The sequence below is a fragment of the Drosophila subobscura genome, chromosome J, assembly GCF_008121235.1.
Source record: "Drosophila subobscura isolate 14011-0131.10 chromosome J, UCBerk_Dsub_1.0, whole genome shotgun sequence".
Taxonomy (NCBI): Eukaryota; Metazoa; Arthropoda; class Insecta; order Diptera; family Drosophilidae; genus Drosophila; species Drosophila subobscura.
The window spans coordinates 7,514,951-7,527,686 of record NC_048532.1 but is presented as its reverse complement, the minus strand read 5'-3'; the positions used below and the strand labels follow the sequence as shown (position 1 = coordinate 7,527,686).

The window sequence follows — 12,736 nt, the reverse complement described above, 5'->3', positions numbered from 1 at the left end:
TAAAGATGTCTCAGGCCACGGCACGCGTTTTGAACAGTGGCATGCGGCTGCCCCCGCTGCCCACCATCCGGGAGCTGGTGAAGCTTTACAAGCTGCAGGCCATGAAGCAGCTCAGTCAGAACTTTCTGATGGACGAGCGACTCACAGACAAGATCGTGAAGTCGGCGGGACGCATTGATCCGCGCGACATTGTGCTGGAGGTCGGACCGGGGCCAGGCGGCATCACTCGTTCCATACTGCGTCGTCAGCCCCAACGGCTGATCCTGGTTGAAAAGGATCGGCGATTTGGCGAAACCCTGCAGCTGCTGCGCGAATGTGCCAGCCCGCTCGACATGCAGGTGGACATCTACTACGACGACATTCTGCGCTTCAACATCGAACAGCATATTCCGGACATCACGCAGCGCATCCATCTCATCGGCAACCTTCCGTTTTCCATCTCCACGCGTCTGCTAATCAACTGGTACGCGGACTTGGCCGCGCGCCGGGGCGCCTTCCGTCGCAACGACACCTGCATGACGCTCACCTTTCAGAAGGAGGTGGCCGAACGGATCTGCGCCCCGGTGGGGAGCGAACAGCGCTGTCGGCTTTCGGTAATGTCCCAAATCTGGACGGAGCCGGTGATGAAGTTCATAATACCGGGCAAGGCGTTCGTTCCCAAGCCACAAGTAGACGTTGGCGTGGTCAAGCTCATGCCACTGAAGCAGCCCAAGACTCAGCTGCCCTTTTCGCTCGTGGAGCGCGTCATGCGTCACATCTTTAGCATGCGCCAGAAATACTGTCGCCGCGGCTACGGAACTCTCCTGCCGCCCGATGGCCGCGAGGAGGCCACGCAAACGCTCTTCCAGCGAGCCGATGTTCGGGATACGCTGCGTTCCTTTGAGTTGTCCGTGCCACAGTGCCTGCGCCTGGCCGATGCCTATGCCGAGTACATAAAAGAGCATCCCGAAGTGGAGGGCTACGACTACAGAGGGCCCAAGATTCAAGACGCTGCAACTCCTTCCGGAGACAACGATTTCACGCCTGCTTATAATGTTGTAAAATGTATTTAATTAGGTGAGTAAACAGACACAAGTAATACAAAAAGTTGTACAAAAATTGGGGACGGAATGTGGCTAGACGAGATTCGAGCTCTACTTGAACTTTCGTTAATTGGGCTTAAGGCACTTTGGGTACCAACTACGCAGCACAGTCGAGGGCCTAGCGGCCGAGCAGTAGCGTTATGGCCAGGGCCAGTAGGCCCAGGGCGGCGGACATTTGCAGACCACTGGCGCCGTTGCAGCGATGGTCGAGGAAGCAGAAGCAGAACGTCGTGTCTGGGAAGAAGTCCCGCTTGACATCGTGCTCCTTGATGGTGTGATTGACGTAGTGGGCCAATCGCACATCCTTTGCCGCCGGGCGGCAGCCTTCGTATTTGTCGGCGGGAATGTCTGTTCGGAAGCTGAGGGCACTGAGGCAGTCACGTGTTATCGTTTCCCTAGCTGAAATTCGAAGAAGAGCCACATGAATTTGAAGCCTCTGCCGAGAATTGGAGCCACTTACAGCCGCGACGTTCCGTCACCTTAACGCAGATGTCGTTGGGCTCCGGGCATTGCTCGCCCAGGAAGCCAATTCCACGCCAGTTGAAGTTTTCGGCGCAGCCGGGCGTGGCAGAGGTGCAGCGGTAGCACCAAATGGCATCACCTGTCAACAAACAACACATTATTAAGTCGTCTCTGAGCTCGGCTCGGGTTGCTTGTTATGCGTTATTCAGATGTGTACAGACCTTCGTTAACCAATACTGCTACTAGCAGCAGTGCAATGAGAGGAGCGTATGAGAGCATTGTGTGCTGTTTTTAATCTATTTATATGCACAAATTCCAAAATAATAATAATTTCCAACAAGTAGCAACGCCCAATAGGGATGGAATGTAGACCGATATATCGATATATGTTTTGCCATGTTTCGTGCGATAATTGTTAAAACCAGAAATATACCAAAGTGTGTGAACTAAGTGTTGGGTTTGGATATTAAATTGAGGCGGCAAATTTAAGCATTTCCAAAATGTCTTTATGCTGCCCAATCAAGCAGGGGCTGTAAGATACTAGTGTACTTCGTACTGGCAGATATATGCACTTGGCATTTCCGCTTGGGAAATTAAACATTCCCAACAGGCGCGTCGCAAAGTCAACAACCATTGAAGCTTACTCCCCGAGCCAATAAACTTTTGCTTGGCTCTTATTTGGTGCTCGCCTCTGGAGCGTTTCAAGTGCCGGAATGTGCCATGTTTACCCAATGAAAGCACGCCGCAGATGATTCAGTAGATTTGCTCTGTCGGGTCTTGTTGACACAGTCCAAAAACAGATGTCCGCGTAATACGCGGGCCTGGAATTCGTGTGTCGTGTGTGTGGACAGAGCGCAAACAAGCAGAAAAATGTTCAAATTTGGACATGACTGCCCCGATCCCAGCGATCCAAGAGCAAACAAATATTTATGTGTACGTTTTTTATTTTATCTTAAGCTTAAAAACTAAACAATTTATGTTTAAAGTTAGTCATAATTGCAAATATCGCATACAGGGGACTTTTGAATAAATCAAAACGAAAAAACATCTAAAATTCTGTTCACACATGAAAACATGACAATGCCGACAAGGGGGTTTGGGGAGGAGTTGGGCTTGGGGTTATGTACAAATTACAATAAATAAATTAAAAAGGTAGATGAATCATTCGCACTCATAAATCAAGCAGACACACACACACACACAGACAGAGAGAGACACTAAAAATCTACGAATACATTTCATGTAAAATCACGTTTCAGTTTCAACTGATAGGCAGGGGCATGCTGCATGCTTGGTATCTACAGCGAGACGACAAACTCCTTGCCGGTCTTAAAGTCAACGCACTTGAACTGCGGACAGCACTTGGGGTAGCTCCAGTTGACGTCGGCGGGCAGCTCCTCGCAGCCGGGTGCCTCGACATACGGGCACGTCTCGATGCTGATCTCCCGCGCCTCCAGGCTGCACGTCATGCTGGCGCAGATGCCCTTCGGCTTGTACTCCTTGTCGGGCAGCATCGCTCGCCTGGTGAACTTGTCGTAGCACTTGCCGGGATGTGCTGCAACAGAGAGAGAGAGAGGGAGAAAAGCGGAAGGTTAGCAAAAGCAAAAGCAAAACTTAAAACTTAAAGCGGAAGTGGTCTTCTTTGTTGTATTTTACAATATTTATGCGCTGTCGCAGCTACGGTTTATGAGGAAGTGCCTATAAATCTCGGTGCATGCCGATTACACAAATTTAAATACGGCTCCCCCCATCCAATCATGAATCTAAATGCAATCTGGATGGAGTGCCACAGTGTGTAGGAGTCTGCGGAACGTAAGACTCAAGACACAAACTTGACAGTCATTCGACAAGTAAATTGGCACAACGAAGTGGAGTTGGAGCCTGAAGTTGGTGGGTTATAAATACATCAGCCATGCCGCAGGCCATTCGTGATTGGGGCATAATTATTTTTAAATCTCAGACAATGATGCTGGAGCGTACTCGTACTCGCACTCGCACTCGCACTCGAACTTTTATTTATAACAACTGGCCGCTGGGCACTGGGGCTGAAATTGTTGATTTGCCAAATAGAAAGGTACAAACATAAGTTTGATTAATGGCACTCGCCATTAATTTTACCAATTCTCCTCTTACTTCTTCTCCGTCTCCGTCTCCTTCTCTTTCCCATTCCCAATTGTGCAATTAATGGAGGGGCTCGCGTGAACTCATCGCCTATTTTTAAACTGGGCCTGGCGCTAATTTCTCGCGAATTCGTGTATTGTTTATTGTGGATTGTGGACCAAAATGCCAGAAACTCCCGCCGCACGACCTTCACTTCAGACCCAGACGGAGGATAGATAGCACCACATGAAAATACAACATATCCGACTCTGGTGATAATTTTTCTAACTTAAATCCGCATAGCGATGCAAATGAGATGCCACGATGATCTCTTGAATAATAACCGAATATCAGCACATTTCTTATGCTAATTTTTGGCAAATGCGAAAAACCCAAAACCCAAAACCCATATCTGCGTATCTAACTACATATATCTGTATCTCTCTCTATCTGTTTCTATTGTTGTATCTGTATCTGTATCTGTATCTGTTGCCGAAAAGGGGGCCAAACAATATGACAAATTTCGTTTGATTTCGGCTTTTGTTTTTGTCCAGCTTTTGCGTTGTTCGACCGATCGATCGATCGTTTTCTTTTGTTTATACCCCCAAAAAACGTTGACGTCAACGAAAGCTGCCAAATATTGGATTGGATTAGTTGTTGCCATAAATCACATGCCCGACAAAATTCCATCAGACAATTCTGACGTCAAAGTGATGTACATATGTACGTCTGGATGGGTGTCAAATCTTTTGCCTGGAGGACACTGATACCTCAAATGTGTCTAATGTAAGACCTCGCCTGTATCGTTTGCATCATTGTTTGTATCGTAAATCAATCACTGAAGTCCCCCGCCTGACAACTCCTGTCAATGTTTTGTTTTGTTTTGCTTTTTTATTGTTTCTCAACGGCTGGTAGAGGTCGTTTATGGGGTAAGAATTAATTGAAAACTTAATTAGAAAACTTCATAAACAAGATCCGAGGAGCATAAAAACTAATGGAATTTTTCACATTTATCAGATAAGTTTGCATTATGTACAAAACGAAAACAACTTGATGCTACAAAACAGTGCTGGTAAACGGACTGCGGACTTTCCTCCTCCTCTTCCTCCCCTTCACAAATACTAACCAGGATGAAAGATGGCGGGCTGGCTGTAGACGGCCGCTTCAACGAGGGCGAGGCAGGCGAGCAGCGCGAGGGCGGCACAAACTGTTTCCGAATGCATTTTAGAATTGGGTTTTGTTTAAGTTTATTTAAAGTTTATTTAGAGTTTATTTTCAACACTCGTTTGGCGTTCACTGGTGTTGGCTTTTACGCGTTTTTTGTTTGAGTTTTTGGTAGGCTTTTAGTTTTCAGAGACTTGGGCTGCTGTTGTGGTATTCAAAAACGAACTGAGGCTACCTGGCCACAGCGACTCATATTTATGGTGCGTCGCAGGTAGACAGATAGCGAGAGAAGAGAGAGGCACAGCGAGAGAGCGAAAGATCGTGTGGTTGCTCTCCAACGGTGCTTGCTCTCTCGCGGAGCACATGTTTTCTTTTCGCTCGGCTTTCGGTCGCATTTCTGTGGCTTTGGCTTGGGATATTCCAAAGTTGGACGAACGCCATAAATCTTTCGGCCTCCGTCCCTCCTCCGCTCGACTCTGCGTATTTGGAGCGCTATCCAGCGAAATGCTTTTACCCCTCATCATCGCCACATCACTCCATCGGCCCATTGTTCTGCATTATTTTTGCAGCTTTTGCGTTATTAATTATCCGGCCCCTTGAAATCTTCAAATGGTTTTCCCATTTCAGTCTGGGGTGTGCCCTAAGCGGTGTGGGAATGCGACCGCCCACCAGCGTTTACCCAGCGGCTTCATAAATGGGCATCAAAATGGCAGTACAATCCACGACTCATCGCTCCATTGCCATCAGAGCTAAATGCCGCTGAAAGCTCTGGCCAAATTTGGATGCACTGCGGCTGGAGTAACTAATCGTAACGAACTCAACGAAAAGAGAGGATCGGCACTTGAAATCTGTGGTAAAGAGAATGTACAGTCTTGCTTCTATTTGTATGACTCCTAGTTTTCCCCTTTCGATCTGTGATAGTGCAGCGCAGAAGGTCGTCGAACCTGAATTGAATTGCGGCTCATTATAGCATTTGGGCTGACGCCAAGTTGTCGCCGGTCGCCAGGAGGCGTAACGCTTAATGGCAACGAGTCGGAATTACAATGTTGGCTGTGTCCATTTTGATTTTATTGCATGCCAGGGAATAGGTTTGTGTCTTCTGGGGAGAGCAGAGAACACCTTTGATTAAGGCCAGAGACAGAGTCAGTGCCAGTGCCAGTGCCAGTGCCTGCGCTGTTGCTGATGTTTGAAGGGGGAACACGCTGCTTGGTACCCGTTTAACCCGTTTCCGTTTCCACCATGTCACACTTGCCAGGGAAGGCCGAATGCCATCGCAGTACCAGTCCCAGTGCCAGTCCCAGCCCCAGCCCCAGCCCCGAGACGACAGGCAACAGGCCAGGGCCCGTCTGTGTGTGTGACGTCAATTTGTTGTTTGTTTGCTGGACTGGATGAAGGAGACTCCTCAACTCACGCTGCGGCGCACGCTGGAATTTATTAATTATGCCCGGGCTCTTCGTTCTCTTCGGTTTTGGCACAGGTCTCGCTCCACACCGCACACCGCACCCCGCGTTAAGGTCGAATGCGATGAACTATGCTAAAAATTCCACTCGAAGCGACCGATTTGTGGCTGATTTATTGTTTATTCGCTTTCAGTATTGTACGAGTATTACGAGTCGTGTTTATACCTTTTTGTTTTTGGCCTACGTGCCAAATCCATCCCCATCCCCATCCCCAGTTCAAGCCACAACCCCACTGTCTGTATGTCCCATGGGCTTATGTTTTTGCCTCTCGATATTCTGGTTATGACCCGTAGACAAATTGATAATTTATTGTGTATGTATGTGGCTTAGTTTTGTTGTTTTGACACGACGCATAATTAGCAATTAATTTTGTATATTTTTTTGTATCTGGCTCCATCCCACACGGTAGCCGGGCAGCCAAAGCATGTAATTCCCTGCCTTCAGTCAATAAATGATCAATTTATGAAATATTAATTGCTGATTAATTGCTCTGCTCCGATGTGCGTTGCATTATGCATGAGCTATCAGCTGTGATCATTCCAGCATGGGACATTCACTTTGCCTGGGACCTTGCACAGGGATAATGTACGGCTCTAAGAGGAATATTCCAAGGGATGGGTGAGTGCGTGTATTCACTTATTCGCATTAGATTTAGCTGGATTCAGCTATGGGTTAACAAAACATATGTATATATTTGAATTTATATGGAAATGGACTACATTTTGTGGGTTTATTCCAGCCTTAAACCTTATTGACGGCTGACAAGCAGCTGCTCAAAGGCAGTCTTCACCTTTTGGAGAAGGAAGAGGACTTAAAAATGTAAAATTATTCCAATTTTGCTTTCATGTGAGACACGAGACTTGAGTCTGAAGAGTCACTTGAGCTAGATCCGCTCCATTAAATTTTCCTTGCAGTTAAGAGTTCTCCCCCAGCTATTTTCGAGATAGTTGCAAATATTAAATATACTTAAAAATACTTCAGAATAAATGAAACATTTATAATTGCTGCAAAAAACACTTGAGTTCCGCTGAAAGCTGATTATTGCCATTATTGTGGCGTGGAAAAATTCAAAAAGCATTCAAGATTCTGTCTAGAATTTTCCCCCTTTATTATTTGTTTCGAAAAAACTCTTTAAGTTGTCAAAAATATTCAAATCGCGAGGGGTTTTTATGGGTTTCTTGGCATGTTTTGGTAGTAACGCTGTGGAGCGACCGGCTGTAAACGAATTTGAATGAAATGATACTAGTTTGTCATACAATAAAAAGTGTCAGATTCGCAGAATTTACTGTGGCGACTTGGAGACGCGACAGTCGTCGCATCAAGCAAATTCCTGCATAATTACCACACTCGGAATTCATTTTTGACTGCGATTGGAGCGGAGCGGGAAATTCTACTAGGGACTGAGACCGAGCCCAGACCAGACCGGTCTGGACAGTAGCTGGACAGCAAAGTGTAATAAAATCTTCACGCCACTCCACTTCACGATGATTAGCACATGGATGGGAGGGATGGGAGGGATGCTGGCTAGATGCTTGATGGATAGTTGGTAATTTCTTTGGCGCCAGACCTGGCCCGGTATGCGTATGCGGATTTGCCTGGCTTTTGGGGGTTTTCACTCCCAAAACGGTAAACAAAAGGCAGCGTGTTCAAAATATGCAAATTTGACTCAATTTAATTTATTGGATCTGTGAGCGAAAGAGAGGGAGAGAGAGACATTTCTTTTCCTTTTTTTGTTTCTGGGGAATACCTGAAGCACAGCAGCTACTTGTTGTTGATTGATTTGGGAATCAATTTAGCAGCATTTGGGAATCAATTTGGAACGGAAAAATTTACGTTTATAATTGCCAAACTCCACTCGAGAGTAGACAGCCAAAAAGAATAAATTAAAGCCATGAAGAGGCCGAGAACTTTTGTAGTTATAAATGGCCTTCTAATGAGTACTCCATCGTAATGGAAATATTTATAGCTTTTTGCACGTGCGCTCTGGCTGCCAGACGAAAGCCCTCGGGCAAAAGGAAAGCATTAAGGGCCGAAGATATTTTTGGCTGGGCAAATAAATTCAAATATGGCAATGGCTGTTTTATTTCGGGGAATTTCCGCATGCCAATCATGTGACTAACAAGCCTACACCCCTGATCGATCCATAATGAGCAGACATGGAGACATATGGAGATCTGTGTGCATAACCCGAAATATGTGTGGATATCTATGCCAAGTCTGTGACTGGCACGCGTTCAGCTGTTTAATATTCAGCTTTTTGTGTGGGGTAAATATTTGACAATAAATTCGTAGATTGGCAAAGGAAACACATGGCAGGATGTAGGCAGAACTTTAAAGATGTGTTTCCATTTCGACTAATCAACATATCCAAGCATGAATGCTTGACTGAATTTTGCTAATTTATTTCGCACACAGTAGCAAATAGCTGAAACGGTCAATTTACTCGAATGCTGCCCCCACGCCGCAGACAGGAAAGGGGAAACGGGAGACTGGAAACTGGAACGCTCCACTGCCAAAAATCACTTAGCGGGCAGCAGAAGTGAAATAAAGTGTAAGGCGATTAAATTACATTCCATTTCAGCTTGAATCGAATGGGTTCGACTCGGTTCGGCTCTGTTCGGATTGGATTCGACAAGAGGATGCAGCGATTAAATTAATTTGGCAAATTCTTTTGTTTTTTCGCCGGGGGTCTTAGACGTGGTCTAACCATGTTCGGGGGTTAAACCCATTGAAGTATTTGTTTGTTTTTTTGGTCGAACTGGTCCGGACGCCGGCAGTATGACGCCGCTGACTTTCACGATCCGGTCTGCGCTTGAATTCGAAATGAGTGACGTGAATTAAGGCACAGCGACAAATCGTAGTAAGCCACAAAACAAACTTTAATTATGCGAATTTGCCAACAAAACAAAACGAGACAAGACTGGCGAAAACAAAACAACAAAATGCAAAATGCCAGCCAAAGGTCGATGCTGAAGAACCTGCCACTGCCACTGCCAGCAGCCAGCTGGACCACGGACGGGGCCAGGGCTAAGCTTAGGAGTAGGTGAATAGGAATTCCCAGATTGCTGCTTTTTGTGTTTTTTGACTCAACTCGTTATCGGCTCGCAATTAAAATATTCATTTGTGGTCCGCTGCTCGGTGGAGTGTTTTGATCTACTTTCTTATTGACTGTTAAACAGTTTGTTTTGATGTTGTCCAGCTATTCAAACAAGCAAATCATGAAAAAGGGACAGGTTCGGGGGTCGAAGCTTGAAATGCCCTTGGAAAATGCATGAGCAAGCGAAGTGGAAATTTGGTTTGTGTTAAGATTATCACCTACCAGTGCTCTAGTTCCTTTAAATGCAGTACCACAAATATAATGCAAGAACTTCAAATTTCAATTAAAATTAATTTTGTTCTCAACGGAGAAGCAATGCTGACCCTTATCGCGTGGTTTTGCAGCACTAGCTAGAGAGGTATATTTACAGTTTTTGCGATGATGGTATATTCACGGCATATCGGTATATAATAGAGTATATTTTCAGCCTGGATGAAATATTACTTTAGATACCACATATACCGGCTTCGGTATATTTGATCGATAAGTCCGCGGTCCCACACGACATTGGTTGCGTGATTTGTGAAATATTTAATGCGAATTTTCATGCAAGTAAATGTACAAACGACACTAACTATACAACAAAGTGTCAGCGGAGGTGTGGATTTGCAATTGGACTCGTCGTTGAAGGATCAACGCGACAACTGATACGTTTCTGAGCAACATCAACAGGTGCTGGTGGCGGTCATGGCGGAAGAAGTCAAGGACTGGCGGCCTTTTGTTTATGGCGGCGTTGCATCCATAACTGCTGAATTTGGTAATTATTCAAAACAGATGACGCTGATGGGAGGCCCCCCGCGTGGCGAAAACAAGTGTGACGACCCGTGGTGGGGCTAAATCTAACCCTTATCGCCCACCAGAATCTTTGTAAACAAACGTTTTGCTTATTTATGTACATTGCAGGCACTTTTCCAATCGACACAACAAAGACCCGCCTCCAAGTCCAAGGTCAGAAAATTGATCAAACATTCACGCAGCTGCGGTACCGCGGCATGACAGATGCATTTGTGAAGATCTCCAAAGAAGAAGGACTGCGCGCCCTGTATTCCGGGTAAGCACGCTGTCACAACATGAGACTGGTGCTTTGTTGCGCTCGTTCTTATCATGCAAAACGTGCCAGTCACATGTTCAGTTGTCTCCCAGCAAAGAGCATAATGTTTGTAGACTGCGAAAACGTATGTACATCTGTGTAGATTGATAACAACAGTCACGGGCAGCAGCGCGTACCGTCCGTCAATGGCTAGCCGAAAATAAACAACGTTTGGTCTGCAAACTTTGCCCGGCCCGATAGTGGGCCAGGAACACCTTAGACTTTGTTTCTGATATCATCGTTTATTCGTTTCAGCATTTGGCCGGCAGTTCTGCGTCAGGCCACCTACGGCACCATCAAGTTCGGCACCTACTACACCCTCAAGAAGCTGGCCAACGAGCGTGGCCTGCTCACAAACGAGGACGGCAGCGAGCGGGTCTGGAGCAACATAATGTGCGCTGCAGCGGCGGGCGCCATCTCGTCGGCCATTGCCAATCCCACCGATGTGCTGAAAGTGCGTATGCAGGTGCATGGCAGGGGCCATCATCAGGGTCTGATTGGCTGCTTCAACGAAATATACAAATACGAGGGCGTGCGCGGGCTGTGGCGTGGTGTTGGGCCGACGGCTCAGCGGGCAGTGGTCATCGCATCAGTCGAGCTGCCGGTCTATGATTTTTGCAAGCTGCAGCTAATGAACGCCTTTGGCGATCATGTGGCGAATCATTTTATGTAAGTCCCACGGCCAGGTGTTTGCTTTTTATCGTACAGAAGCTAATTCTATTTTTATTACAGCTCGAGCTTCATTGCCAGCTTGGGAAGTGCCATCGCCTCGACACCCATCGATGTCATTCGGGTGAGTAGATTGAAATTTACTTTCACATTGTCATCATCTAATTGGAGGATCTCTTCTCTTATAGACTCGCTTGATGAACCAGCGGCATGTCAGCATGACAATGAACGGACTGGCGACGGCGGCAGCCACACCAAAGTTGTACAGCGGCAGCCTCGACTGTGCAGTGCAGACAATTCGAAACGAGGGACCGCTGGCGCTCTACAAGGGCTTCATACCCACGTGGGTTAGGATGGGTCCCTGGAACATCATATTCTTTATAACGTACGAACAACTCAAGAAATACTGAGGCGGCAGGTGGCATGTCGAGCGGAATCCAAGTACAAGATGTATTCTAGCATTCAAACCAAAAAGATCTTTTGCCGCGTAGCAGAGTTACATACGTAGGTTAAGAAAACTGTCTGGACCTGGACCTACCTTTAAGCACATAGTTCAATTGAAGTGGTCACTAAAGTGCCTGTCTGTCTCATGCTGTTGGCTATACAATAGCCAGCGCTGGTCCTTCGAGAAAAGTGACATCCGGAAAGAGTTTCAGCCCATTCAAGTATTTGCATTTGTAACGAATTTCCTCCCATACAACATTTTTCCTTTTCCGGTGAAACCAGTTTCCCTTCGGCGACCACACTATTTAACTAAACTAAGTCTAATATTACTAATTATATAGCTAGCCAATATATGAATAATATGAACTTGTATTAGACGCGCATTTGTTCTGTTCAAACATGTGTAGACTTTATCCATCGTATTACATACAAACACACACACACAAATACACACAGGTTCGTTGTAAATATATGCATTTAGCAATATGTGTTATGCTTTTCCTCATGTACAAATGTACATATATACGCAAATTTTATTGAATAAACTGTTTGTTGGAAATCTCATGTGCCAAGGCTCTTCAATATAATTCATTCTTTCTTTATACGGAAATTCCAGCGTGCTGAAAAATGCCAACTTGCACCAAAGAACATTGTTGGACATTAATATTAATGGTTGTTTTATTTGGAGTACTCTTATTGACAAGGAAAATACAACTATTATTATATTGTTTTTGCTAATACTCTGTGAGTACCGATTATAAACAAATATCTTCTTTAGCAGCACAAGCTGTGCCAAAACCTAATGTAATTTCTAGCGCGTGCTCGCAAGTCAGCTCCACGTTTCAGGCCGTAAAAAGTGAAACAACTAGGGAAAACTAATAAAAGCTAAGCTAAAGACATGTCGCGCTGTTGTGAAGTGAAGTGTAGAAGTCAATAAACATTAAATATATCCCGAATTTTCAATAAAACCCAGAGAAAGTGATTGATCAAATGTGCGGGCCAACCTCGAGCCAAGATGGCATGGAAAAGGCAGAATGCAGTGTAAAATGTACGAAAATAAGTAAAAGTGAAGTGCAACAAGTGTATTTATATATTTGGTTAATAACATCTTAATAATATTATATTGGAAATCAATATCTTTCATATTCAAAATGTAGTAAACACCCAT

At 45.5% G+C, this 12,736-nt stretch overlaps 4 protein-coding genes across 5 annotated transcripts; 2 read left to right on the top strand and 2 right to left on the bottom strand.

The window, feature by feature from the left end:
* The first annotated feature begins 5 nt into the window (after window positions 1-5).
* LOC117895073 (dimethyladenosine transferase 1, mitochondrial) lies at window positions 6-1,086 on the top strand. Its single transcript, XM_034802462.1, has one exon. It carries the CDS (start codon window positions 6-8, stop codon window positions 1,050-1,052), a length of 1,047 nt encoding a protein of 348 aa, XP_034658353.1. The 3' UTR covers window positions 1,053-1,086.
* On the bottom strand, window positions 1,028-1,921 carry LOC117895076. The gene is made up of 3 exons (XM_034802465.1): window positions 1,766-1,921; window positions 1,543-1,683; window positions 1,028-1,481 (listed from the first exon to the last, which is right to left on the bottom strand). Exons 1-3 carry the CDS (start codon window positions 1,821-1,823, stop codon window positions 1,201-1,203), a joined length of 480 nt encoding a protein of 159 aa, XP_034658356.1. The 5' UTR covers window positions 1,824-1,921; the 3' UTR covers window positions 1,028-1,200.
* A 552-nt stretch (window positions 1,922-2,473) lies between these two features.
* LOC117895078 lies at window positions 2,474-9,610 on the bottom strand. 2 transcript variants are annotated; one of them, XM_034802467.1, is made up of 2 exons: window positions 9,588-9,610; window positions 2,474-3,099 (listed from the first exon to the last, which is right to left on the bottom strand). In XM_034802467.1, exon 2 carries the CDS (start codon window positions 3,056-3,058, stop codon window positions 2,843-2,845), a length of 216 nt encoding a protein of 71 aa, XP_034658358.1. In that variant the 5' UTR covers window positions 3,059-3,099; window positions 9,588-9,610; the 3' UTR covers window positions 2,474-2,842. The 2 variants fall into 2 exon arrangements, with proteins under 2 accessions (XP_034658358.1, XP_034658357.1); XM_034802466.1 differs by lacking the exon at window positions 9,588-9,610 and adding an exon at window positions 4,771-4,970 and having other exon boundaries at window positions 2,477-3,099.
* A 245-nt stretch (window positions 9,611-9,855) lies between these two features.
* LOC117894603 (mitochondrial uncoupling protein Bmcp) lies at window positions 9,856-12,054 on the top strand. Its single transcript, XM_034801754.1, has 5 exons — window positions 9,856-10,122; window positions 10,269-10,416; window positions 10,711-11,124; window positions 11,188-11,248; window positions 11,313-12,054. Exons 1-5 carry the CDS (start codon window positions 10,053-10,055, stop codon window positions 11,532-11,534), a joined length of 915 nt encoding a protein of 304 aa, XP_034657645.1. The 5' UTR covers window positions 9,856-10,052; the 3' UTR covers window positions 11,535-12,054.
* Window positions 12,055-12,736: the final 682 nt, after the last annotated feature.

Excerpts from the sequence above, each read along its gene's own strand:
- LOC117895073 (XM_034802462.1), top strand. The coding sequence starts at position 6 with ATGTCTCAGGCCACGGCACGCGTTTTGAACAGTGGCATGCGGCTGCCC.
- LOC117895076 (XM_034802465.1), bottom strand. The coding sequence starts at position 1,823 with ATGCTCTCATACGCTCCTCTCATTGCACTGCTGCTAGTAGCAGTATTG. Across the intron at positions 1,684-1,765 it reads AGCAGTATTGGTTAACGAAG|GTGATGCCATTTGGTGCTAC; the intron begins GTCTGTACACAT and ends GTTTGTTGACAG. Across the intron at positions 1,482-1,542 it reads GGTGACGGAACGTCGCGGCT|CTAGGGAAACGATAACACGT; the intron begins GTAAGTGGCTCC and ends TTCGAATTTCAG.
- LOC117895078 (XM_034802466.1), bottom strand. The coding sequence starts at position 4,867 with ATGCATTCGGAAACAGTTTGTGCCGCCCTCGCGCTGCTCGCCTGCCTC. Across the intron at positions 3,100-4,770 it reads GCCCGCCATCTTTCATCCTG|CACATCCCGGCAAGTGCTAC; the intron begins GTTAGTATTTGT and ends TCTCTGTTGCAG.
- LOC117894603 (XM_034801754.1), top strand. The coding sequence starts at position 10,053 with ATGGCGGAAGAAGTCAAGGACTGGCGGCCTTTTGTTTATGGCGGCGTT. Across the intron at positions 11,125-11,187 it reads CATGTGGCGAATCATTTTAT|CTCGAGCTTCATTGCCAGCT; the intron begins GTAAGTCCCACG and ends TTTTTATTACAG. Across the intron at positions 11,249-11,312 it reads CACCCATCGATGTCATTCGG|ACTCGCTTGATGAACCAGCG; the intron begins GTGAGTAGATTG and ends CTTCTCTTATAG.